Source organism: Myotis lucifugus, unplaced genomic scaffold, assembly GCF_000147115.1.
Source record: "Myotis lucifugus unplaced genomic scaffold, Myoluc2.0 scaffold_155, whole genome shotgun sequence".
In the NCBI taxonomy this organism is placed as follows: Eukaryota; Metazoa; Chordata; class Mammalia; order Chiroptera; family Vespertilionidae; genus Myotis; species Myotis lucifugus.
In genome coordinates, this window is record NW_005871203.1 from 2,484,041 (window position 1) to 2,511,330 (window position 27,290).

The window sequence follows — 27,290 nt, forward strand, 5'->3', positions numbered from 1 at the left end:
TTCTTTGGTGCCAGAAATGCCTCCCCTTATGTTCAAAGCAGCAGCTCCATGGAACTGGGGAAGAGGAGAGGATCCTGGACACCTGGAAATTCAATATGTGGCTCCAGATATTTTATTTAAAACAAAGAAAAGACAGCTCCAAGGGAAGCATGGACACAGCTGACGTGCCCTTGGCAGCTGCCCTTGGACCTCTCTGGCAGCCCCTTCCTTCCCTTATGCCCACCTTTGAGAAGATACACATGGAAACACAGTAATATGAGCATACATTATTTAATGTTTATAGAACCTTGAATTACTAATAAGAAAACTTATTTAAATTCTAGAGCATCTTTCTTGGTTCAAATTGTAAAAGCATGAAATCTAAGTTCTGTATACTTAGATCAATTTGAAGAGTATCATAATTTTTTATTTTTTTAAATTTATTGTTGAAAGTATTAGAGTATCATAATTTAATACCCCAAACCACTGGCATTTGTGGGCAAGTCTATGGACTGATCAGAACTGGTTTCCTATTTTTTTTGTTGTTAAGATTCTAAAGCATTAAGTATAAAGGCAATGTCCATGCATCTCAATGACCAATTTCCTTCCTGAGTTCTTAAGCATATGATACTATATCCACCTAAAAATGAATTCCTTCTGCAACATGCCTCTATCAAAGACCAACACAGCTATGGCTACAGTCCTGCAAGAAGGGGAGGGGATGAAGAAAAGTTCCAAACAGAGTTTATAACAAACATACAAAAGATTGCCACAAATCATTCTTTAGTAGATTTCTTTAACTATCACATTTTTCAAAAGTAAACAAATTGGGCTATATTTGCCACAACTCAAAGTGGAGCATAAATTTAAATGATGTATTTGTTTTGTTCAATGATAGGAGGCTAATATTACATTAATATCTTTTCTTCCTGTCAAGAGTTATTTACATATGTACAGTATTTCAGTTAAAAATAAAATATAATACCATAAACTACATTTTATAGGAAAGCATAAGGCAGCCAAATGTGCAAGTCTTTAAAGACTGAAAAACTTCTAATAAACTACTATATTTGGGGAGGCTTTAAATAATATAGTCTATCATAGAGAAAACAAACTGCTTACGAGTAACCTGAGGCTGTGGAGGCCCCCACACCCAGTTAACCACCTGGTTCTAGGACCTTTCAGACCCTGGATCAGGTAGGTGGGGCGCAGAAGCATGGCACAGACCGGTCCCAGGTGCAGTCCCGTGACTGCATGTGGGAAAGGGGTCATTTGACTGTGTGGTGTCAGAGTTTCAGAAGTTTCCCTCCCTCAGCAGGTCTGATTACATAAGAGATATGCCCCAAGTACAGAAGGAGCGATTGTGAGCGATCCCAGAGCTCAATTCCGTTTCTCCAGCATGGCAGTGTCCACAAGATTCCCCCGCTTTGGCTCCAGCGTGGCAAAAAAGGAGACATCTTGGTCCCGGTCTGACTGCAAAGCTAAGATGGTCTCTTCAACGATTTCAAGATGAGGGTGGCCGGCATTTCTAAAGTACGCTAGAGAGAGAAACCATGAGTTTGAATCACGTGTGCCATGAATTGTGTTCTAAAACATCTTCTACTTTGGGGGTTCTTAAACCAAATCTTAGGACAATACATCATTTTTCAAAGAATTATCATATAAATAAGTCCTTTAAAGTGATCAAATTGCTTTAATCAAAGAGTATATACTAAATTTTAAAGATATACTCATAAGAATTGGTAGGCATATTTAGAAAATTATAACTAAAAAACTTTCACTACTATCTTTTCTTCCCTCCAGTAGAAGTGAACTATCCAAGGCCCCTACCTTATACTAAGTCCTGTTCAGGTGAAAATAACTGACCAGGTTGAGCAATATATTTTTTCTTACTGACTACAAGACCAGACCATTAAAACCTAATTGTAGTTCAGGCTTAAATTTGCTACCTTTCATAATCTGTATACCATAACTCAAAATTTGCAGTTTCCTTCCTTTCTAAATTATGTAATATTTTGCATTTTAGCATGTTGATTAAATGTAAAAACTGAACCACGTTGATTTCCTCAGTCCTTTTGTGAATAACATAAAATATACATGAAAGTGAATGTATTAACTTATATCATAAATCAGAAGTGTGCTATCACATGACTTGCCACGATTTCCTGGAGAGGAAACCTCATTGCTACCTGATCAAGTTTAAGATGTATAAGCTCAGAAAGCTGGTGCACGTACCCTTGTCCAAGAGTGTCTGCCTCAGAGCTTTGGCGAGCAACACCCTGACATTGGGCACAGGGTCTGAGGCAAGGCTTAGAAGGCTGGGGAGTAAGTGTTCAACAAACTGGTCCACAGGGATACACTCCTCACTCACCACTGCCTGTGATGAAAAGATAAAGAACTGACATTTCAATGGTGATCAGCACGGTTCTCCTCAAAACACCCACTTCTGTAATCCCAAAGAAGCAGTTTCAGAATCTGTGGGTCTGAGGGGCATGTGTGTCTTAACTTAAAACTCTCAACCACTGATCTGGTCAGAAACACAGTTAACATTTTGTAGCTCCTCACCAAGCACTGAGGTACAAGTGGTACAATATCTGGTGGAGAAAGCAAAGGCTTTGAGTCAGACAGGTCCAGGTTCAAAACCTGACTTGGTCATTTACTGCCTTTGTGGCCTTGCTTCACCTTCCTGGGCCTCCGATTTCTCATCTGTACAATGGCAAGTGGTGGGGATGGCAGATCGTTCTTGCAGAGGCTAGCATAGTGACCACCACTAAGGGTGAAGAATCCTCACCTCCATCACTCACTGGAGCCCAAGCTCTGAGGGCAGGGGCCAAGCCTGTCAAGTGACAGCCAGACCACCGACCCCATCCAGTACCTGGCTTCTGTAAACAAGGCTCCTGTACCACCACCAGCATCTGCTCACTGCTTCTCCACTTAAGAAGTCTTACCAGTGTTCGCACGTTGAATTCTCACAGCCAGCCCTGGCGGCCTAGTTTTATAGATGAGGAAATTCTGGTCCAATGTGGTAGTGACCAGCAAGCAGCAGCAGGGTGGAGATTCCAAACCAGATGTGCGGAATCTATAGATCTGTCTCCTACAGATCTTCCCACTGCTGGGAACTGCAGCAGCTACCACGTACTGAGTGTCCTCCAGGTGCCGGCACATGCACGGTGACTCAGAAGCATCGGCTCATTAAAGCCTCAGGACCACACCAGGAGGCAGGCACGGAAGCTGCTCCCCCATTTCACCGGTGCAAAGGCGGTGCAGAGAGGCTGCTTGGCCCAGGCTTCAAGCTGGTGGTTTGGCTCTAAGTCGGCCCTCAACCTCCAGGTGGTGCTCTCTCCCTGGGGCTGCAATTTAGTAATAATCAACATGACCCTTAGCAAGGAGTCTTGGCTGAGCCCTTTCCTTGTGCTGCTATTACTGTGGGTTTTCTAAATGTTTAATGATGAATTTAATGAAAGTGCAAAAAAAAATTTGTTCTTGAACAAAATTGTTTTGGCATCTTTTACTTTTGTTTCATCATGTAGTTTCTAAATGTGAGATGAAGAATCTATGTATATAAAAGGCTAATATGCTAAGTGTCCCTCCGCCTTTCCGACTGGTTGCTATGACGTGCACTGACCACCAGGGGGCAGACGCTCAACGCAGGAGCTGCCAAGCTGCAGTGACTTGGCAGCAGCGGTTCTTGGGTGACGCACCCCAAAACCAGAGAGGAGGGAGCCCAATTCCTCGCAGGGCTGCGTGACTCCACCTTCGGCCATGGGTTATGTTGTTGCTGGGGCACTATCGGCCCCAAATCTGGTTTACTGCACACTTGTGTTTGTGTTCCACACCCTGTACAACAGCAACTTTGCAGAGTGCCCTCTCGCACATTGGGACCCCTCAGGGGATGTTGGAGAGCTGGTTTCAGCCTGATCCCCACAGGCCAGGCCACGCTGAGGGACCCCACTGGCCGGAGAGACCCCGCTGACTCCACAGACACCGGGGAGGGGCCACGGGAGGTTGGCTCCATGGTGTGTCCAGCCCGTCTCGCCCAGACCCACCCCACCGGCCACCTTCTAATTAATTCCCTTTCAATGTGCACAAATCCATGCACTGGGTCACTCGTTTAAAGATAAAAGCAAAAATACCTCATTCACCCTTTCTCCAAAAATGATTTGGAGCTCCAACTTCTTTACAAGCCTATGAATTTGGCATTTCTCAAAGTGATGGCCAAAGTACCCCTATGACGCCCCTCCAGCCCAACAGGGGCCCTGGTGAGTCCTTCAGTGGGAGAAGTCAGGAAGGCGAGAAGGGGGCTTTGGGGCCTGAGGTCAGGTGGAGTCCAATCATGGTTTTCCTGTATTGCTGACAAAGCTGGGTGGCGGGTTCCCAAGATTCATTACACTAGTCCAGTGATGGCGAACCTTTTGAGCTCGGCGTGTCAGCATTTTGAAAAACCCTAACTTAACTCTGGTGCCGTGTCACATATAGAAATTTTTTGATATTTGCAACCATAGTAAAACAAAGACTTATATTTTTTATATTTATTTTAAATATTTAAATGCCATTTAACAAAGAAAAATCAACCAAAAAAAATGAGTTCACGTGTCACCTCTGACACGCGTGTCATAGGTTCGCCATCACTGCACTAGTCCCTCTACCTTCGTGCATGCTCGAAAATGTGCATAAAGAAAGGTTAAGACTTTAAAAATAACACGTTAGCAGAAAATACTTCCTGTGTGATCTTGAGCGAGTTACTTAACCTCTCTGGGCTTCAACTGCTTCATCTAAAAATCAGTCTTAAATGGATGTACCAAACTCAACACACAGTAGATCTTATTCCTGAGGATTTGACACCTGGCACACAGAGACATTCAAGAAACGGCAGCCACCCTCCCCAGCCAAACGTAAATCACACCCTCATGTCCAAGATGCTAAGTAGAGAGGGTGAGTTGAGGAGCTGGACAGGCTGACATGAACTTCACTCAAACAATATTAAATAGTCTCTGCCCTAACCTGCTGCTCTGTCCTTCACTACCCCCCTTCCTCCCAAGGCAGCTGGCCACGGTGAGGGGCAGAGATACACACAGCCCTGGACTGGACATGGCAGGAGCAGGGCTCTGGGTCTGGCCCTCACCTCACGATGGAAGGTGCTGGGAGGACAGGAGCTTGTCTCCAGCATCAAGAGCATGTCTGGCAATAGTAGGTGCTCAATCAATATCTACAAGACAAGTACATGTACAGGTTGGGAAACCCTGAGTCACTGTGCCTGACTGGGCTGGTTCCAATCTGCTGTGAGATAAGGGGGTTTGGTCCACTGATCCCCAAGTTCAGGCCTGGATTCTTCGTCTGGGGCACCTGATAGCAACACATGGCAACTGTGTGCCCAGGGCAGATTCCCCCAGGCCAGGCTCACCTGGCAAATGAAAGCGAAAGCTTGCCTTCCAACCCACTTCGAACAGTGCCGGAACCTTAGGATGAGTTCATTGATGAAATTTACCCCCAAAGCACTTTCACTGTTTGAATAGAATTTCTGCAGAATTGCCACAACCTGTGAAAAAAATCAGAAGAGCAAATATAAAATGCTGCCATCTATTTGAATTATGAATACTACTTTACATGGAAACTAGACATTTTTATGTACCCTTCCATCTTTAAAATAAATTTATAAGCATGGGGGAAAGTAATTTTTGTTATAGTAATCATTAGAACACAAAGGAAAAAAGATGTTTAAATATATAGAAATACACAGACACACACACATAAAGCCCTTCATTAAAATAAAATTTAACAAGGGACTGGCACTGAAAAAATACATTATTAATCTTAAAATTCCAAACTTGAGAAAATGTACCCTTGCATAATAGCTAAATCATTACCTTTCAGAACATGTCATTTTTATAAAAATTTAATACCATTAGTAAATCAATAATATTTTCAAATGAGATTCTCCCCCTTTACCCCGTCTTCAGCTGGTGTAAACCCATGTCAAATAGGATCTACTTTGTTTACTAACTACTTTTCTATAAATTCATGCTGTAGACTAAACCCAACCCGGGTTTAAAAGAAACACTAAGCCACTATTTAAAGGGTTTCATTTATAAAATGACTTACCCACAATTTCCATCCCTGAAACATACAGCTTAACAAAAAGGCTATCTTACAAACTGATAAAACTATCATACAGTTCTTAATTCTAAAATATAAAAGCTGGTTTCACAGGTAAACTGACAAATTAAAGCCCAGAAAAAAAATAAAGGAGTTAAAAATGGAAGAAACATAAATATTAGTATTTCCAAAAATCATAAACAGAAAAAGCCATGATTCCTTACTAGTCTGAAGGAGATCCACCGCACTTCAGAAACTTTATCTGCACACAGCTTTAAGGCAATATGCATTAAATAATCATAAACCTCATTGGGATTATAGAGTTCCAAAATTAGTATCAGCTGCCTGAAATTTAAAAGAAAAAGAAATTGTTTTGGGAGGCAAAACCCCATCTTATTTCTTTCTCTTTACTCTTACTTCATCTTATAGATTAAAAAAAACAACAACAACAAAAAAAAACAGCCATTCTGGGAGGAAGGGCAATGAAGACCGAGGGAGGCTTCCGGTCAAGGAAACGCAGAGCACTGAGTGAAATGGCCACGCAAAGAACAGTGGGGGAAAACCTGAATTCCTCATCTCACACACACAAACAAATCAAATAAAAAGGACATAAATTACACTTGGTAAAACAGGGGTTGAGAAATTTATGAATAGGGATTTACTATTTCAATTTTAGGTTATCAGTTGGAAAGCACATAAAACTTTAAAAATCAGATAACCTAAAAATAGCCAGAACACTGAAATTCCCAAAGATCAACAGACGAAGGAACACTGTGATGAGATTTCACTGCCTCCACAGTGATCCTGGAGCTGCACATTAAATTTCTGTTTTTGCTGGCCGGCTCCGGCTCTGCAGAGCTTTTCAAACGCAGCCGGTCCGCTTGGAGAGAAATAACAGCGATTTACTCGAAGGGGGGAATTCATCCTCCGGCTGGTGGGGAAATCTACTGCAGAGCTCTCGCTGCTTTCTACATGGGGATGGGGAGAAGGTTATGAAAATAAATGGCATTATTTCCACACTGGCAACAAAAGGAAATGAAAAAGAGATTGAAGGAAGTTAGAACCAGAAGCCAGGAGTGCTGGTGAATATTTTCATATCAAAAAGCACTGTTTTCAGGAAAATGATACCAGTATCATGGGCACAGGAGCACAGAATTCTTATCAGTGGCTTTGGCTTCAATAACCAAGGCAGATATGGGAGACAGCGCTCAGAGATAATGCTGTCTGGCCATGCTAGCCGAGCCACACCACACCTCAGCTCCGTCCCCAAACCGGTCTTGTCCGGGTCCCCTGGCCCCGGTACCCAGCCCCGGGAAGCAGGTCAGCCCATCCTCGGTCCCCTGACCCCGTCCCCGTCCCCGGGAAGCACGTCAGCCCGTCCCCATCCCCAGCCGCGTCCCCTTCTCCGCCCCCCACCCAGTTCCCAGCCCTGGAAAGCCGGTCAGCCCGCCCCCAGACGGACCTGGCGGAGTTTCCGCACACTGCCGCTAGAGGGCACAATGCTTTCATGAAAAACTTGGGCCTATTTTTGTCTCTGTTCTCTTAGAACATAGGCTGGGAACATAGCATAATGACTAAAACCTCAATCGCTCAAATTAAGCATAATGATTAAAGATCACAGCAAAGAGAAAATCTTTTAGTTTGCCCCCGGCATCGGCCAAATCATATCCTGAATAGCTGCAAAAGCTTGATGGATTTCTACAGGGAAGATAATTATTTGAGAGATTTCTAGTTGAGAGGAAGGAAAATGAAAACTAAAGATACTGAAATAAATCTCGACAAGGTGAAAACTAAAACCCAAACAACCACCACCACAAACAAATCCACTCGATACTGCGGAAATCACATTATGCACCTCGGGAAGGAGAATTATTTAAAGTGATGCTTTCACTCTATTAGAATCGCTAAAACCTTTCCCTTTCCCTTCGCCGGCACAGACGGAATTAAATAACTCCTTCACACACAAAATGAGGTACAGATCTGAGCCACCTTGGGGGACAGTTTTATTTAATAATCGTCTCATCTGCGCTAGACCTTTTCATATCTCTCACTGCAGCGTCATGTTCTTTGGAAGCTGAAGTGCCTAAACCACACTGTGCCCTGCAGAGAGGGCTACACTCAGAATGTTCAAGAAAGCGCTGGCAAAAAACTGCTCCGATTAATAGGAAAATACTGAAGAGTGGGTGATTCATCTTTTATTTGGTTCGAATAAATTGCTTTATAGAACAGCAGAACACTTTAATTCCAAAGTGACTCGGGCCCTGTCTTCATCTGAAAATGAATGTCTCCCCGGAGACAGAGGTATTTGTAACTTAGAGCTTTGGAGTTTGGTTTATCCCTTAATAAAAACATAATCTCTTTATCCCAAAGAACACTATTACTGCTAGTTTAGAAATCAATTACAAGGTAGGAAAATGAAGACTTACTCCATCTAATTGCCTTCGCACAGCCCCACACAGGTTTTACTTACTCTGCTAGTTCATATCGAAACCTCCAATTCCTGCTGTTATCGGTCACTACAAATTCTTGAAGCTGATAAAGATATTCTCTCCTCTTGTCTTCATGAAGCAACTATTTTTTAAAAATGTATATATAAATAAAAATATATAATCTCTCAACATGAGCCCACATATACTGTTTTATTTTACTTCAGATTATACGTTTGTCACCAGCAAGAACTGTGCCTTCCCCTGCTGCCTGGACCACCCAGTGGGGCTGTGTGGACGCTGCTGTGAACAGACGCCATGCAGCCCTGAGTGCCTCCAGCCTTCTCCCTGGGCTCCTGCATGACCCGGGTGTCCTCAGTACCCCTAGCTCTTCCTCCTGCAGGACTCCTGCCTCAAGGAGCCCCATCTGTGTGTGTTCACGAGGTAGTACCATGGCTGTTTCCCAGGAGTGGGCCCTGCTCGCTGGCTCCTGTGCCACAGGAAACCCTAAGCTGGGCACCAAAGCCCTTCCAGGCAGCTCAGCTCGGGAATGAAAATAATTCGTTTCTCTGGGCCATTTTAAATTCTTATTTTTGCACTCATCATTCCTTTAGGGGGGAAAAAAGCAGGGAAGCAGCAACGTCTTGCAGAAAAGCCCTGCATGCAGAGTGAGCTTGATTCCAGCTGGGCTCAGAGCTGGGCAAGACCCCCACTGACTCAGGGAGCACGCTGGCCTACCTGTCCACACCCCTCGCAGAATTAGACCTCTGAGGTGCAGGGAGATAGGAGGAGAGGTATAAAAACATCTACCCCTCACCAAAAGAACACCCACTGTAAGATTTTGGATGGTATGTTTGAACTGAAAAACCCAGACACCTGTGTTGTTGTTTTTTCCTCTGGTACTCTACACATGCAGGGTTTAAAAAACTGTTTTGAAGAGGGGAGGTTTGTTTTGTGTTTTTTTAATCCTTCTTCCTACCTTTAGGAAATCATACAGGTGTTTAAGAACTCCTATTCGTACTTCGTCCAGGTCTTTTAAAAATCCATTGAAGATGGGTACCAGGTCAGCAGCTGTTAACTGATCCCCGAGAATCACAGCCAGCTCATGGATGGAGAAGGCCAGGGTCCGACGTACCTTCCACTGGGTGCACAGCAGACAGAAGCCACAGAAAGCAAGCACAGCGCCATGTTACCAAAAGGTGAGGGCTATTTCTGGAGAAAAACTGATGCTACCAGGTGTTGGCCACTTAAAGCTTTCTTTCCTCCAAGATCTGTAAACGTGGCAGCCACGAGCACATAAATTCAGGCCGTGAGCCCAGCTGCAGCTTCCCACCTCTTCCTCGTCAGATGACTCACTTGTGCTCACGTGCGACTCTTACCTTCACGTCGGAAGCGAGCGTTGCGTATGTATCCTTCAGGCAGTGCCAATTCTGCCTGCCCAGCGTAAGCGCCACCCCTGGGAGGCTGTATGCACAGTGCTTGGCTATGTCGCTATCAACAGTCTGGGCTCGAGCTGGGTCGGTCATCGACACATACTCATCCAATAGGGGCTGAGGAATAATATCCTGGGAAACAGGAGAGAAAGGAAACCATCATGCTTGCTGGAAAGAAAGAGAAGACACGAAAAGCAAGGAGTTTGGAACTTGAAGGTAAAAACAGAAAATCAGAAAACGCAAGAGGCCTTCCTGAAGCTTCAAGTTGGTGAACTTCTTGTTCCCTCAGTTTTCTACTTGGACTGAAGTTAATGTCCACACTCACCTTTGCTAAACTCAGCCAATGTTTGATGTCATAAAGAACAGTCTAGACCAGCCGTGGGCAAACTACGGCCCGCGGGCCGGATCCGGCCCGTTTGAAATGAATAAAACTAAAAAAAAAAAAAAGACCGTACCCTTTTATGTAATGATGTTTACTTTGAATTTATATTAGTTCACACAAACACTCCATCCATGCTTTTGTTCCGGCCCTCCGGTCCAATTTAAGAACCCATTGTGGCCCTCGAGTCAAAAAGTTTGCCCACCCCTGGTCTAGAATGTTGGTTTGTCTGGTGCACACGGCTCTTGAGAATAGAAACTATCTTTTCTTATAACTGCCCCCAGAACATTGGGCCTGAGCCCCTACACTCAATCATTACTACTTCTTTTCAACTGATGGAATACTGCCTTCATGAGACAGCGCCCACTTACCTTTATCTCTGTAAAGGGAAGGGGGGTACAAAATTTAGAAGCATTTAAGAGAACTCACATGGCACAAGAAGCCAATTCACAAGACAGAACAAAGCCAAGCACAGTTTGATTTTAAAAAAGCCATCAAAAACTTTTCATACACAAAGAAACAAAATGACTTGTATAAACAGACATTAAATATTAGCATAGAGATGTCAAAATTTTTCTTATGTTTGATTTACTTTAAAATACTATTCTAGATTACTCACAAGATTTTAAACACTACTTGGAGTTTACTATTTTTTTTACATGAGAGGAAATATTAGCACCACAGATTGTAAACTAAGATATGTCATGAATATTGATGGAAGAAAAATATTTGCTTCCAGTGTCCATTCTTAAATTTAACTCCCAGAGAAATGTAAAATTTTAAGCTGCTTTCTTTTTAAGGAACAAACCTGTAGTTTAGATTTATTCTCCTCAAGTGGGACGGGGTCATGCCTCTGCTGGGTCCCCAGATGGTCACGGGTTCCAGGGCAGGGCTCGCCTGGATTCTGCAAAAGGGATGGGGCATGTTACCAACTGGCTGTGTGGAGGAAGCTGCCCTACTGCCCCCCTCAAGGAACCCTCTTTCAATGGCAGGAATGACTTATGCAAACCAAGACCAGAGCTTCCCATTAGGTCAAGCTCTCTCTCAGGTGTTAAAAAAAATACACTTGCATAGTTCTATATGATGTTGGGTAGGCCAGTGTGGCTTGGTAGTTAAGTGTTGACCTATGAACCAGGAGGTCACAGTTCGATTCCCAGTCACGGCACATGCCTGGGTTGTGGACTCCATCCCCAGTAGGGGGGGTGGAGGAGGCAGCCAATCAATGATTCTCTCTCATCACTGATGTTTCTATCTCTTTTCCCTCTCCCTTCTTCTCTGAAATCAATAAAAATATATTTAAAAAAAACAAAACTGCTTGAGGCCCTTACAGAAGACAGGCTAACCCTGGCATGCACCAACAACCGGAGGCTGCGTTTATCATTCTTCAAGCCCCAGGACCTCGAGTGTGGTTACCCACAGCCCTTAAGGAACAACTGCACATTTAAGTCATGGACCACTCCTGAAAGCAGGGTGAGGTTTTCAGGAAATGGTGAAGCACACACATCCAGCACTGCCCAGGAACTGGAGAGTGCATCGGTGCTGGGCCTGAGAGAGGATGAGAGGCACTGGGCAGCCTCATTTAATCTGAGTGAAAATGACTGATGAGGAGCGTGTGCTCGGAGAGCTGTTCTGGATTTTCACATGTGCAAACACTCTTCATGTTTGCTGGTGAACCCTTACATTAGGTTAACAATTAAGATGTGCAAGAACATTCAATGGTGACATATTGGTCTCTGATCATTGACTAACGTTAACTGAGATGGGTCTGACCTTCTGCTCCAACCATAACATGGGTTCCCTACTTGCATGGAAATGTCACCCTGCCTGCCAGCTTAATAGGTTTTGACAAATCAGCTCAATATATGATCCAGGAGAGTCGATTAATATACCGATAGACGCTTTGTTGGCTGAGACACGCTACCAGAACCTTCAATCCCCAAGGTCTCCACTGAAATGTACTGCTTATTTAATAAAGGGCGTGATAAAACAGGAACGCTTTGGTATGATAACCTAAGACCTCAATTTCTCCAACTTAATAAATTCACATAGATTAATAAATAATAAATCATTTTTCTTCTTTCAGGAATTAATTTTATTCCAAAGTCTTCATTTGGAATTGTAAGTATGGTACTTATTTCAGGAGCCAAGCTTAGGTTTCCGTAACCACCACAAGTCCAGGCAGCCCCCAGAGGTACCGAGAGGTCATTTCCCCAGAAAACCGCCTCACAGTCAAGTGACAGGTCAGAAAAAGGAGGCCCCTCCCCCCACTGGGCATTTGGGGACTAAGTTGGCGAGCCAAGGTGGCAGAGTGGACACGTGGAATGGGGTCAAGTTCTGGAGCTGAGGTGCCAGCCCCCAGCCTCAGCTCCTCTCCTGTTCACTGTTTGAAAGAACACAGCCCTCACTGATTAAGCTTTTTGCGTTTTTCACTTCCTTTTCCTTATTTTACAACTGGAATCATCCTGACTGATCCCACTGGAACCTAAGAGTCAAGCTGCAAATTCAAGACTCCTGATGTCCCACACCACAAACCAAGGACCAAAGACAGGGGCCCTTTAAAACCCTCCTCACAAAAGGGCCAACGTGGAGGAACAAATTCCTTTTTTTGTTGTTAATCCTCACCTAAGGATATTTTTTCCATTGCTTTTTCAGAGACTAGAAGGGAGGACAGGAGGGAGGAAGGGGGAGAGGGAAGGATGGAGAGAAAAAGAAACATTGATGTGAAAGAGACACATCAACTGGTTGCCTCCCACATGCCCTGACCCGGGCAGGAAGTGAACCCACAACCCAGGTACATACCCTTGACCAGAAATTGAACCCAAGACCCTTCAGTGTGGGGCCAACACTCTGACAACTGAGCAACACTAGCCAGGGTGAGGAACTGGTTCTTTTTTCTTTTGTCCACTTCCATATATGACAGGGAAGCCTAAAGACTGTCACAGTCCCACCAAGGCAAATATGACCACACGTTCCTATCTACCTAACACGTCTGGTTTCAATAAGGGTAACATGAGTTTTCTTGCCTGTTTTTCTAAAAAAACCAGCAAAATAGGATATCACCTTATTTCTTACTAATCAAGGGTAACCTTAACAAACTCTTAAACATTTTATGTTTAGGCTATTTAAATTTGTCTTTTGTCTTGCTTTTACTGGAGCAGGCCTAGCGGGTAAGGGAGGTGATACGTTAGCAGAATTGCTAAAATCAAGTTACAAACTATGAGAAATGAGAAACAACTGGGATTCTGGCCTCCGGCCTCCATTAAGGCACATGAAAATGAGAAGGTGCCAACATGCCCATGACACTGATCATGGGCCCCTCCCTAATTTCAGTTCTTTAGTCTCACCTGACCTGTGAAGGACCCCAGCTCTAGGTGGTCCAAGTGCAAGTTTAGTGGGAATTAGGGAGGCACTGGAGCCTCCCACCAAAAGCAGCTAGGAAGCTTCTAGAGAGATGGAACTAAGAAACAAGGCACTCTCCCAGGATGGGAGTTGTCTCGCAGGGCTGGTGCCAGACTACAGGGAAGGGAGGTGGGGTCTGTGGGCTCACCCAAACCTCTCCAGCAGACACAGCACGCTGGTGCCACTGCAGGAGTGACTGTGTGTTGAGAGAGTGTCTCTAAGGAGAGGGTTGAAGGCTGTGATCAACTTCTAAGGCCTCTGTCAACTTCAACCTAGAGAGGCTGTAGGAATTCACTTTCCACTCCTACTCAAACATCTAACCACCGGTGGGCAGTGAAACAGAGCCATGATCTGGTTAACCCCTCCCCCAAGAAGCAGGTCTCATCATCTTTGGAGAAGAGGGAAGGTCCTTTTGGTCCCCCACCTTGTCTCTGTGGAGGAGAGTCAGGGTTATCAATCACCTGATTGATTGGTTGTCTAGTTATCCAAAAGATGACCTTAAGAATAAAATTAAACCTGCCATTTATCATCTCCACCAGGACCTACTAATAAGAGAGACAGCAGCTTTGAGATTTCTGTCACATCCTCAGTGGCTGAGGGAGAGGCCAGAGACTTACTGTGCTTGGTAACATCCTGGCCACAGAGGGCTCACTCTGCAGGGATGAGGCCGACGGAGCCAGCCAGCTGTCAGAGGCCGGCCTGGGATCTGAAAGGGACACTGCACTCAGACTGTCTGCCAGTGGGTGCTCGGGCTCACTCACAGAGTCCAGCTGTGCGGCCCTCAGTGCAGCTGATAGCACCTGAACTTGAGCTGCAGGGAGAGAAGTTTCGAGAATTTCAGTAACTTTATCTGATTTGTGGATGTGCGCACACCACACATACACTCACTTTCCCCACATCTGTCCCTACAATAACCATGCTCTGGGGTCCCAGAATGAGCACTCAGTCAGGCTGTGATGTTTACCACCATTAACCTTAACGACTCCAACTAAACGTCAGCCACACACACAGCATCAAATCTGAACCTGAAGTGCCTCAATTGGGAAATCAGAGCTCGACTCCATCATCTTTCACAGGAAGACAATACAATGTTACTGAATGCCGATGTCTGAGAGGCCCACTGACTCAGGGAGGGGGTTCTGCACCCTCATTTATAAAGCAGGGTGGCTGCCGTCCCCGCCACACACACAGGTGCACACAAGCGCACACACGTGCAGGAGTCAATCCGGCTATGTGCACACACGCGAGCCAAGGTCCCGCTCACCCTGCTCGGCTCACGCTTCCTGTCCACAGCATGACTGTTTGAGGCCCCGTCACAGTCAAGATGACATATCCACACACCTTTCTGTAAACACAATCGTTTCCATGTCACAAAACATGCACACACACGACTTCCTGCATTCTGTTTTCTACTGGTTAAATTCAACAGACCCCAAGATTCATTCAAATGCTTAGAGCATGTAGCTGGCTCCCTCCTGTGCCCAGAACAAGGACCCACCTCCTTAGTGCCACCCACCAGGCCCTCCCCATGGCCCGAGCAACATCTCCGATTACAAATACCTAAGGTGCCACTTATTTCTGAATTTTTGGGGGTCACAGATCCCTCTGCGCACTAAAGCAGCTTGTGGGTCCTTTTTATAAAGAAATTAAGTATGCATGTACATGTAAGATTTTACAAAATAATTCCAGGGACCTGAAAGAACCTATGAGACTCATCACTCAACTTCTCTGTATGGTGGATTCCTAGCCGTCCTTTAAAGCCCTTGTTAAATGTCAACGCTCTGCAAGGTCTCCTCCCAGACATTGCCTCTGTCCCCAAGAATAACCAGCTTCCTGCCCTAAACTCCTGGCCCAGCCCCTGCCACACCCATGGAGGGGGGTTGTTTACAGTCCCTTCCTCCTGACCATGAGGGCCTCAAGTGTCCTCACTGCTGCCCCAGCACCCAGCCAGGTCCCAGCATGGAGTTGAATGGAGTTTTAGAAATACATACGTTTTCCAAATGCAGACTTCTGTCTACGGCTATTAGAAGTGATATGTAACATGTGCTCATTCCTTTAGCAAACACTGACTTAATTTCCTTTATCAATTTAAAGACAAAGAATAATCATAGGGCTAACTGGATTTTCACATTTCCTTTCCCGAAAGCGTCACAAATCTTTGCCCAGCAACAGCAGCAAGTGTTGTTTTTTTCCAATTTCCCCAACTCAGGGAAGAATACAAATATAGCAATGTTTCAAGAAAGAAGAGGCGTGATAATGGATATGGATTGCAGGGCCTGGCTCCCTGATCCGACACTCAGTGGGAGTACTAGTCATAAAATGAAAAATACCCCAAAGAAGAAGCTGTCCTTTTCCTTGCTGAGACAGACCTCAAAGTTTAGCTAAGGACTGAGTTAACGCCCCAAGAGGAGCAGCAGCCATAGCTGTTCATAACTGGAAGGCATTATAACACAGCAAAGGATGTAAAGGTGGCCGAGGAGCTAATAAAATCCCCACTGCTACAGATATGCCCGAGAGCTCTCGCTCCTGTTAGAACTGACGTCAGACCTGCACGCTGCTTGCTAGGAGGCAGGACCCCTGCGGCTACCTGCAGGGAGATGCTGAGGTTCTGGCTGTAGTGAGATGTGTGTACAATGTCACCAAAGATAAGTACATGCCCAATGCAGCAAGACACAGGCCCATGTGACGCACACCCCAGAAATACGCCATCCGTCTCCCCTTTCACTGTGGACAACACTGACCTTGAACATCTGGATCATTCATCATGTGCTCCTGCAAACTGTCGAGGACTTTCTGAATCTCACTCCTGGCCACATAGCTGCCACACACAGGCTCAGATCTGCAGCGGCCTTCTTCCTGCGGCCCAGCCGCACTCAGAAGCAACTCCAAGTCCTGGCTTATGTCAGGGAGAGGAGTTCGCCAATAAAGGAAATTACCGAATGCATCCTCAGGACTCCCTGGGCAGGCCCAGGAATCAGGTGCAGGGTGACTGCTGATGGGGAGGTTGTTAATATGAGGGAGCTTCGAGAAGGCACTGGTCACCTCAGCTCCAGTCAGGCCGGAGTCCTCCATTGGGTTTTCCATCGGGCCATCATAGGAGCTCTTGATGTGCAGGAAACCACTGGTGCCCCCTGATGGGCCTCCCATGGGTGGATGTGGCTCTATCTGCCCTGGCTGTGTTGAACTGGGTTAAATTGAGGAAGGCAAATTTTTAGCACCAAGTAATAGATTGAAAGTAAAGTAGGCAAACACAGGATCCACATGCTCACAAGCCCGGTCCTCCTCCTGACCTGGCCGCCCAGCCTGCTGTGTCTCCCAGAAGATAGCAGTGTCACAAGAGGATGAGAGGTCCAAGCAGTCCCCTCTGCCCACTGCAAGAAGATGTTCACTGAAAGTGCCACACGCAGCCGCAGCCAATCCCTCCACTACACGTATACGCCGGTGGGGAAGAGCCCAGCTTCTGCTGGCACACCTTCAGAAGCAAGACCTGCGCTCACTGCTTCTTAGGACCTCCACCAGGGGGCAGGCATGAGAAAATGAACCGGGCTGAAGTGGGCAAGTGCTGGCTGGTGGTTAACCATTGGAAAGTCTTGATGAGGAAGCCCTGCCCCAGGCCTTACAGCAGGGACTCCTTGAGTCTTGGTGGAGGAGGGTGACCCATATCACAAAGAATGGGTACTGGGATGTGAACTACCTACTCTCACACTCCGTGTAATGTTACCAATGGAGAGACGCCTGTTTACTACCTCCAATGATTTGTTAGTATGCACCCACCATCCTTGGAGAAAAGATATTTAACAAATCCAAGATCAATCACTAGAATTTACTAGAAAAACAGTATAGAGTCTACTGATAGTGGGTCAGGAATCTCACCGTTATGGGCATGTAATATTCTATGGCACAAAAGTATATTTTTTCCCATGTACATTATCCAAAGAACTTCATTAATCAAAAAGTAAGAGAAAATTTTCTTTATAGGTTATTTAATCACTGCTCTCAATGAATATTTTATCTAAATTTAGGAGACACAGTAGCTTCATTATTTATAACCTAGTAGTCATGTTTCAAAACCATTATTGCAATTACTTTTTCCTTCTTTACATAATTAAAGCTCTAATATTCCATCTTGCCCAGAAGGTCACTGTTACTGAAACTCCAGAGGAGATAATTGCTAGAATTTTAGGTGGACGCTTAAGGTGAAGCGGGATCCTAGTAATTATTGGGTTGGAGCTTACCAGGCTGAGGTGGCGTCAACACAGTTGCGGGCACCGGCTGACCTGCACATGAAGCTGGACCCCGCACTCTGAGCTGATGACCTGATGCTCAGGGTGCCATCCTCTCGAATATAGAGGCCAGCCCTGGAGGGGTTTGCAAAGGTGGAAATGAAGGGGCCCAGGGACTGAAAGGCAGCCTGGCGCACCTGAAACCAGAGAGAACAGCGCATGAATGTGGCACTTGCGAGGTCTGACTTCAGGCTGAGCGGGGGCAGATCACCAGGCCACTCACTGTCTGCCAAAGTATGTCTGAGCGGATTTACTGCTTCCCTTAAATTCCAAACAAACAATTTGCAACAGAAAATAAGGAAAAATTTGGCACTATCATGTAGTTTTTAACCTTCCAGGCAATTAATCCCACATCAAATAATTCTGGACTTTATAAAGCATCTGAACAGACCTTCTTAATCATTGCAGCATAGTTAAGCTCAGAACAGAAGTAACAATTCACAGTTCTGCTCTTTCCCTTCTCAGTTCTCATTTCTATGAGATTTGTTCAATATAAACGTGACAGTGGGAGCATTTTCTTAACATCGCCAAAACTTTTGAGATTTCAGGTGCCCTAAGCCTCACAAGGTCTAAATGTGACAATCAATGACTGAAAAGTCACAAGTCCAGATGCCAAGACAAAGCCCATGCTTACCCATCGACAGGAGTCGCTGACCAGGCGGATGAAGAGAGGGGACAGCTGCGCTCTGCGCACCTCGGGGGATGTGTTGTAGGACACCGCCATGAAGCACTCCGCACAGGCCTTTCGCATCCCCCACACATTATCTGAGCAGAGCTCAAAGAACTTTGGGATCTACCAAAGCAAATAAAATCATGCTACTCAAATCTGGTTACCCGGAGAGCCTGTTTTATTGATGCAGCTAAGGCATATCCATAAATTAATGACAAAGAAAAATGAAATATATACTAATCTAAAAGGAATCATTTGAAACCAATAGAAATTATGACAAGCAGAATAAAGCAACATTTCCTTTACCTCTTAATTCCAGTAAAGGACCTGTTAAATTTAACAAGGTAATGGAGGAAAAAACCCCAGAGGCAGAACAAGTGATCTTCAATATGTGATTATAGAGAAATACTCGGAACGACTTTGAAATTCAGTGGCTATCCCAACAAGCTCACCCATCCAGGCACATGGTCTCTGACTGAGGTATTTAGTGATAGAAGGTAAATTGTTAAAAACTGTCCACAGACATGCAAACCTTACCTCCCTGGATACGACCAGTTTGTAAGGTCACTTCAGGGTTCCAGGGTCTGGCCACGTGTGGCACTTTAACTTCTCCATGAAACCACTTGTCATATCTTACTGGTTCCCTCATCAACACATGAGTTTAATAAAACCACTGACACATCTTCATTTTATATCTGTATGAAGGTCATGATTATATCCTCTTTTAAAATTTTGCCTTTAAAAATAAGGCTTTGGTCTATAGCCATACCATCCTGAACATGCCGATCTTGTCTAAAAATACAATTTGTTTTTAATATCTCAACATAAAACAATCAGCAAAAAGCTCCACAACGGGCATAAGCGAGCCCGGAAATACCGCCTCTGGAAGATGAGTGTGCTGCTTCACTCAGACACACCAAGTGCAGGGCAACACTCCCTGTGGACTCAAAGCGACAGCCCACTAAGGATTATTTTGGGGTCAGAACTATCAGAACTATGTTGACATGGCTTATACTTTTTTAAAATGTGTTTTTATTTATTTTAGAGAGAGAGGAAGGGAGAGGGAGAGGGAGAGAAACACTGATGTGAGAGAGAAATACTGATCCATTGCCTTCGATACACACCCCAACCAGGGACCAAACCCACAACCTGGGCATGTGTCCTGGTCTCCCAGGGGAATTGAATGTATGGGATGACACTCAACCAACTGAGCCACACTGGCCAGGGAGACATGGCTTATACTTTAAATAAAATAAAATGAGCTTCTGAACTTAAATTTACAAATCAATTTAAAGATTATACTTTCTGAGGTTAAGTTTCAACCCTTAGGAAGTATATCCTGTCAAATACAGAGGCAAGCATGTGCTGCGCAGCATTCTCCAGGGGCCAGGGCCTAGGCAGGCACCTGGAAGCAAGAAGGGCGAACGTGATAGGGTGAAGATCCCGAACCAGCCAGACCAGAATGGGTGTGGAGAGGGACACACAAGTCCTCGGAACTCATTGTCCTGGGGGTGCTGAAAAGGGAGGAATGAACTCTCTCTGACACAGTGGGGGACAGGTGAGTCTAGGCCAGAAAGGACCTGACTGAGACATATACATATTCAAGCTGGGTCTGCCGTCTGCCGTGGGAGCAGGGTCCCACCAGGTAGGAGCGACGCTGGAAGAGGGGCAGTAACAAGCAGAAGAGTCACTGGCTGGCTCATGAAGTGGCGCTTTACCCCACTGTGTCTCAGAATCGTGAGGGAATTTATAAAAAATATGAACCCTTGGGCCCTCCCCGCTCCCGCCCTCCCCATGACTCAGATGCGTGGCCCAGGGGGATCAGCACCCTGGCCAGAGCAGTGTTCAGACCTGAGGTAAGGCAGGAAAGCTACTTGTAAAGGGACCTGAAAGGCCAAGAAGGGTCTGGATGTTACCCTGGAAACCAAGAAACAATCCCATGGGTTTTGAAGCCGAGGAGTGAGGTGGTAGAGCAACATTCTAGAAAGAGCAGGGAGGAGGAACAGAAGAGGCCCACAGGAAGGAGGAAGGGGTGCTTCCACTCTGTTCCACAGACCAGCTGCCTCGTGCTTATGAAAAACATTAGCTTCAGAAGTCAAGAAATTTGAAATTGATGAATGCAAAATCAAGCTGCCATTCCAAAGAAAAAGACTCATAGACACAAAACTATGATGGATTTTAAAAGTGCCTTAACAAGTGCATCAGCAATTACAATTGGCAAAACTTCACGTACCAAAAATTTCTCAGTTGCTTCTTGTCCAACGGCGTGACAAATATCACCAAAATTTGTAGCACATACCTTAAAAAGGCAAAAGGCATACCCATTATTCTCATCTTTTTTTGTTTTAACAAATTGTACAGACTAACAAGCAGGGACCTTGAGAGCAATTACTCCTCTAGTGAGGCAGCTAACAAGCACTCACTAAGCCCATCGCCCACACAGCACCGCCCAGGTGCCTACGATGCATTGGAAACTGAAGATTTACAATAGAGTACCAAATTCTAGCACTTTCTGGCTCCTAATTGATCTCAATACATAATGCATTTGGTTAGGAGAGAGCAAAAGAGACCCTTCATATTCTCCGCATGGTAAATAAGACCAAATGAGACCGATCTTGTTGATGAGTCATGAGGAGAGACCAGAGGGAAGATGAGGCTGTTCAGGGAGGGGAGCATTGGCCTTCAAAAGGAAGAATTTGACAACCAAGTGACAAGCGATGAAAAGGGAAGAGGGCAGGGTAGGATAGGAGTTGGAAGGTAGGGCAAGTCACCCAAGAAAATGAAAGGCTCTGCTCGCCTAGGCAAAGGCATCGGGTCACAGTCAGCAAGGTCCCCTCGCACTTCCAGCTCCTGAGAACAACAGGCGAACAACAGGCATACTCAGACACAATCTCATCCCCAGGGCGCTCTGCATTCCCTAATTGCAGTGAAAACTGGCAACGCTGTTCAGATGTTTTCCTCACACAGTTCACACTGGCCATGTTTTCCTTCCAGACCATGTCTACTGAGGAAGTCCAGAAACTTTACAGGCATGGATTTTGAATTTTTCAAGTTTTGAAACTAATATGTGCTCACCTTTCGAACTTGAAAGAGCTTCCCATCACCACATAATTCACAGAATCGAGGGAGCAGCAGGCGTTCCACTGTGCTCTTGCTCAGCACTGAAGCCAGTTTGCAGATGATCTATAAAAAATAAGAAAATCAGTCACTTGAAATACCAAAGCTTATGTGTTGCACATCACTACTTAGGTTCCAAAAGCTAGTATTCAAAATATTACCAAAATAACCAAGAAGTTAAAACAGAAAACACCTTCTTTTGAGTTCCGTCAAGTTCTATGATTAATAAAAGGCTAAATATCTCTCAAGTTTTACTCAGATAAGCGTTTGTCTAAAGCGCAAGGGTTACCATCAGAGGGAACCACTGTGTTCCCAACACAAAAGTGAACAATTTATGTGTAATAACTTGTTTTACCTTCCCCAAACCCTATGACAAACTATTACTTAGCCTTATTTTTCCAAATGAGGAAATTAACACTCAAAGAGATTAAGTAATGTGACCAAAACCAAATAGTGGTGAGGAGGGACATATAGTAGTAGCTGGACACAGGACAAAAAGTGACCTGTAGGCACTGGAGAGGGATCAAATGTTGGTAGAAACTAAAGAAGAGCAGACCCCTGAGAGAAGGGAACCATCCTGGGTAAGATGTGCATTGCTGTTGCTCTTTTTGCCTGGGGCATCCTCATTCTGCATGGCTATGCAGAGTAGCTGGACCTCAAGCAAAAGCTACAGTATAACTGGTTTAAGAAGTCAGAGAACAGAGACCGAGGTTGCCAAAGCAGCTGACACATGAGGTTAGAAATCTTGGGAAGAAGGAATGAGAGAACTAAGAAAGGGAAAGCCCCCTAAATCTGTGATTAAATCCTACTCTAATCTGTGCAGGCACAGGGGAGATGGTCAGATTCACAAAGAAAAGCAGTAGCCTGAAGGCAAAAGGAACTAAGTAGTTTCAGCTGCTGAATGCTGCAGGGGAAACAGAATCTAAACTGTTTGCTAGAATAAAGTTAACATTCTTCAGAGAAAAATAACAGAATCCAGATTTCTACAATGTTTCATCAAGAACATACTATAGGCAATAAAAGATTCATAGACATGAGAAGCAATGGGGAAATGTGACCCATATTCATGATAAATATCAGTTAGTAGAAACAAACCCACGAAGACCAGATGTTAGAACTAGCTGACATGAAAAGGACTTGAAAACAGCTATTGTAAAAACACACAAAGACTAAAATGAAAACAGGGCCATAATGAATGAAAAGATAGGAAAATTAATCAAAGAAATGAAAACTAGAAAAAAAATCAAGACTTCTGGTAATAGCACAGTAGGTTGGTCAGACATAAAATTCTTGCAGATAACAATTACAGAATCATAAAGAAAGAAAAAAACATTAAAAAAAAAAAAAAACCACTGGCAAGCAACCAAAAGGCAGAAAATGGAGGGGAGGCTACCATTTAAAGGTGAACTGCAATGGGAAAGATCTGCAAGTAAGTTCTGTGGCTGACTACTAAACTACACATGTAGTTCCCAGAGGAACCAGCAAAAAAGCAGCAGCAAGAAACTAAACAAACTGAGCAGAGAGTTTAGTGCTGCTCAAAGGAGACAGTTGGGAGCTGGAGATCAGACAAGATAACTGCTTACTACATAAAAAACCACCTTGGAGAAATAAAACGGAATCCAGAGCCCCTGCAGTGTGTCATTTATACTGTTTAGTGTTCAATTAAAAATAACTTCCTATGTATTGATAGTAAAAAGTGATTCATAATTTTTTTAGAGCAGTTAATGGGAACTTTACATTATCAACACTAAGATGATCCAAGTGTCTCAACCACCAGGTAAGGATTTAAAAGGAGCTATTATAAATATGTTCAACACATAAAAGGAACACACATGCACAAGAAAGAAAATATAGGGAATCTCTATATCACAGAGAATTAGAAACTATAAAAAAGGTCAAAATGGAAATTCTAGAGCTGGAAAGCACAACAACTGAAATAAAAAATGTAATAGATGGACCTACCAGCAGACTGCACATGACAAAAAGAGTCACTGAATTTAAAGATAGGTTGATAAAAATGATGAAATCTGAACATCAGAGAGAAAAATGATAGGGGGGAAAAAGAGACCCACAAAGACCTATGGGATGATATTAAGCACCCCAACTTGGTGTAATCTAAGCCCCAGACTGAAAGGACAAATAGAAAAAAGGCACAGAAAAAATGTACTTGAATCAAAAACGTCCCAAATTAGGTGAAGGCATCAACGCACACATTCAAGGAGTTCAATAAACACAAAGCAGGATAAGCATTCACTTTGCAAAAAAAGAGAGAAAAATCTCAAGAGCAATCAGAGAAAAAGGACACTTTAAATGTAGGAGAACAGTGTGGTTGAGAACTGATTTCTCTAGAAAACAACAGGAGGTCTGTAAAGTTCTGCAAGAAAAAACAAAAACAACCTGTCAGCCCAGAATTCTATATCCAGTACAACTATCATTCAAAAATGAAGGCAAAATTAAGACATTTTCTGGTAAAAACAAGATTTATTATCATCAGCCAAACAAACTTAAAAAAGTACTCAAGGAAGTTCTTTAGGCCAAAGGGAAATGACACCAGATGGAAACTCAGATCCAGAAAAGGAAGAAAGAGCACAAAAAATGATAAAAATGTGAGGATAAAAGGCTATACATTTTTTCTCTTTTTGTAATTTCTTCAAAAGATATAATTGTTTAAATCAGAAATTATGATACCATGATATCAGGTTCATAATGTAATATATATGTTATAGTATACATGAGAGAAAAAAACACAGCAGAGGAGGAAAGAAAATGGCTGGAACTACATTATTACAATGTACTATTTTTTTTTTAAATCTCCAATAAAGAAATTAAAACACAGTACTAAAAAGATACTCTACTCCAAAAGAAGGCAGGAAAGAATTAAAAGAGGGACAAAAATGGATGAGACAAATGGAAAAAAAATAACAAAATGGCAGAATTAAATCCAAATATAATCAATAATTACATTAAACATAAATGGACTAAACACTCCAATTAAAAGACAGAAACTGTCAGACTAGATATAAAAGCAAGCCCCAACTATATGCTAATGAAAGCAGGAACACTTTAAATGTAAAACATTTCAGGTTGGGAGCAAAAAAAGAACATAAACATACAATGACAAATAGTAAGCATAAGAATGATGGAGAGGTGATAGTAATATCACAGTAGACTACAAGATACTGATTACTATCAGAGGTTTTTTAAAAGTCATGTATTAATTAAAGGGTCAATATACCACAAAAATATAAACATTAAATGTGTAGCTTTAAATGGAATACGTAGGCTTAAAATTACTGTATCCTCCTTAAGATGCTAGAAAAATGCTGACAAACTGAACTCAAGTAATTAGAAGAAAGGAAATAATAAACAGTAGAAATCAATTAAAAAGAAAATAAGCAATAAAGAAAATGACAAAGCCAAAAACTGGTTATTTGAGAGTATTAATAAAATTGATAAACCCCTAGCAAGATGATCAAGAAAAAAAAATTAAGAGAGAAAACACAAATTATCAATATCATAAATGAAAGGAATAACACTACAGATCTTACAGGCATTAGAGAGATAAGGAAATATTGTAAACAACTTTACCCCAATAAATTCAACAACTTAGATAAAATTAAATTCCCTAAGATATACAACTTACCCAATGACACGGATGTAATGACAAATCTCAATAGCTCCACATAAAGAACTGAGTTTATTATCAAAACCATCTCACAAAGGTTTTACCCATGAATTCTAACAAATATTTAAGGGAAAAATAACACCAATCTTAAACAATATCTTTCAGGAAATAGGAGAACAGAAATACTTCCCAACTCAATTTTTGAGGCCACGATAACCCTGATTCTAAACCTGACAAAAACATAATAGGAAAAGAAAATTGCCTACAATAGTCCTCTTGAATATAGATGTGAAAATCCTCAACAAAATGTTAGCAAATAATGGAGAAGGGAACACTCTTCACAGTAGAATGTCAACTAGAACCATCATTGGGTGCTAGTACTAGGGGGTGAGGGTTGATGAAAAGCATACTTACGTAGCTTCAAAGTAACTCTCATTATTTCTAGAGTGGAAAGTAGTACATGGGAGAAACTTGGCAGACACCACCTCTATCTACTAAGTCACCAGAGTTAATATCATCAAAATCGGGACAAACTGAAGTCTTGGGCCTCCTGATGTTACACATGAGTACACATCGCTTCCATAATATCCAGCCAGAAATGCAGACCCTGGATCTACTCATGAAGAAACATCAGACAAACTCAAATTGGGAGACATTCTACCAGAGAATTGGCCTGTACTCTTCCAACAGGTTAACGTTATGAAATTCAAAGACAGACGCAGGATCTGTTCCAGATTAAAGGAGACCAAAGAAACGCTTGCACTGTGGGACCCTGGACTGGATCCTGGACAAATGACATCTGAACATGAACTGTCCTGATTGTGATCAATGCACTATGGTTGTAAAAGAGAGAATGTTCTTATTTTTAGGAGTATACACTGAAATACTGAGGAGGAAAGGGGCACAATGTCTCCAATTTACTCTCAAATGGCTGAAAAAAATGCATACACCTGTGTATGTATTCATCTACATGTGTGTGTATTGTGGGTGCATGTGTGTAAAGAGAGAGAGAACACGATAAAACAAATGGCGCTGCACATAACCCATGGAGGTGGATAACCGGTATACAGGAGTTCATTCCTGCAACTTTTCTGCCAGTTTGAAATTAAAACAAAATTAAAAACTACCTTCCCCCAAAAAACTTTTAAGAAATCTTCCACTCCCCCAAGAAAAAGAAGGAAGAAGGAAGGAATGAAGGGAAGATGGGAGGCAGCAGGCAGGGGGCGGAGGACTTTGTCTCTGAAGGCCACACTTGGCAGCCCACTGGCTTTGGAATCTGCACCCAGCAGACAAGAGGGGAAGGTGGAGGAGAAACTGTCCCCACAACACAAATGAGGAAAAGACTGTATCTTCCCGAATCAGAGGACACGTGTCTCTCATCTGACGCAAAGCAGAGCTGCCAAACACCAGGCGTCTGTATCCAGGGTAACGGGCAACTAAAGGGGGCCCAGTATGTCTCTCCACCGTGCCCATCTACCCCGCCCACATGACCTATTACTACCTGTACAAAACCGATCCTGAATCATTAAAAGTCAGCGCACTGAGTGACCAGAAATGATAGTCCTGTGGCCTTGGGAACCACTTGTATGGAATGACGATCTTTGCTTAGTTGCTTGGAGCCAACTATTCTTTACAGCACATAACCACAACATTCTTTTTAAGTAAATGCACAAATAAAAATGAGCTTAAAAATAGGAATGACGACAAAAAATGAGGAAGCTTTAATGTGAAAACGTGTTGGGAGAGAAAAATAGGCTTCTGACAATTAGTTATAATCTCAGAATGCTAATGGCCTTCTTGCAAGCACGAGGAATTATAATTGGTCTCTGGTGGCCTGTTTGTGCTGTCTAGATGTAATTACAGGATACAGTGCTTCCAGTTTATAC

The 27,290-nt window shown here is 43.5% G+C and overlaps 1 protein-coding gene across 15 annotated transcripts in view; it reads right to left on the minus strand.

Moving 5' to 3' along the window:
* Positions 1-89: 89 nt before the first annotated feature.
* Positions 90-27,290, minus strand: part of LOC102425261 (putative serine/threonine-protein phosphatase 4 regulatory subunit 1-like) — a 54,247-nt gene continuing 27,046 nt past the window's right edge. For 2 of the 15 annotated variants that reach the window (XM_023759413.1, XM_023759409.1), the window contains 15 exons: positions 21,738-21,845; positions 20,896-20,961; positions 18,627-18,785; positions 17,945-18,129; positions 16,451-16,893; positions 14,327-14,520; positions 11,119-11,214; positions 9,878-10,063; positions 9,478-9,639; positions 8,543-8,643; positions 6,297-6,417; positions 5,381-5,515; positions 5,102-5,185; positions 2,215-2,356; positions 90-1,517 (listed from right to left, as the gene is read on the minus strand). In XM_023759413.1, coding sequence (XP_023615181.1) covers positions 1,360-1,517; positions 2,215-2,356; positions 5,102-5,185; positions 5,381-5,515; positions 6,297-6,417; positions 8,543-8,643; positions 9,478-9,639; positions 9,878-10,063; positions 11,119-11,214; positions 14,327-14,520; positions 16,451-16,893; positions 17,945-18,129; positions 18,627-18,785; positions 20,896-20,961; positions 21,738-21,845 — 2,340 coding nt within the window. In that variant the 3' untranslated portion in view covers positions 90-1,359. Of the gene's footprint in view, positions 1,518-2,214; positions 2,357-2,927; positions 3,330-5,101; positions 5,186-5,380; positions 5,516-6,296; positions 6,418-6,791; positions 7,041-8,542; positions 8,644-9,477; positions 9,640-9,877; positions 10,064-11,118; positions 11,215-14,326; positions 14,521-16,450; positions 16,894-17,944; positions 18,130-18,626; positions 18,786-20,895; positions 20,962-21,737; positions 21,846-27,290 lie in introns of those variants that run through there. The other 13 variants (XR_002830871.1, XM_023759410.1, XM_023759412.1 and 10 more) reach the window with 13 other exon arrangements.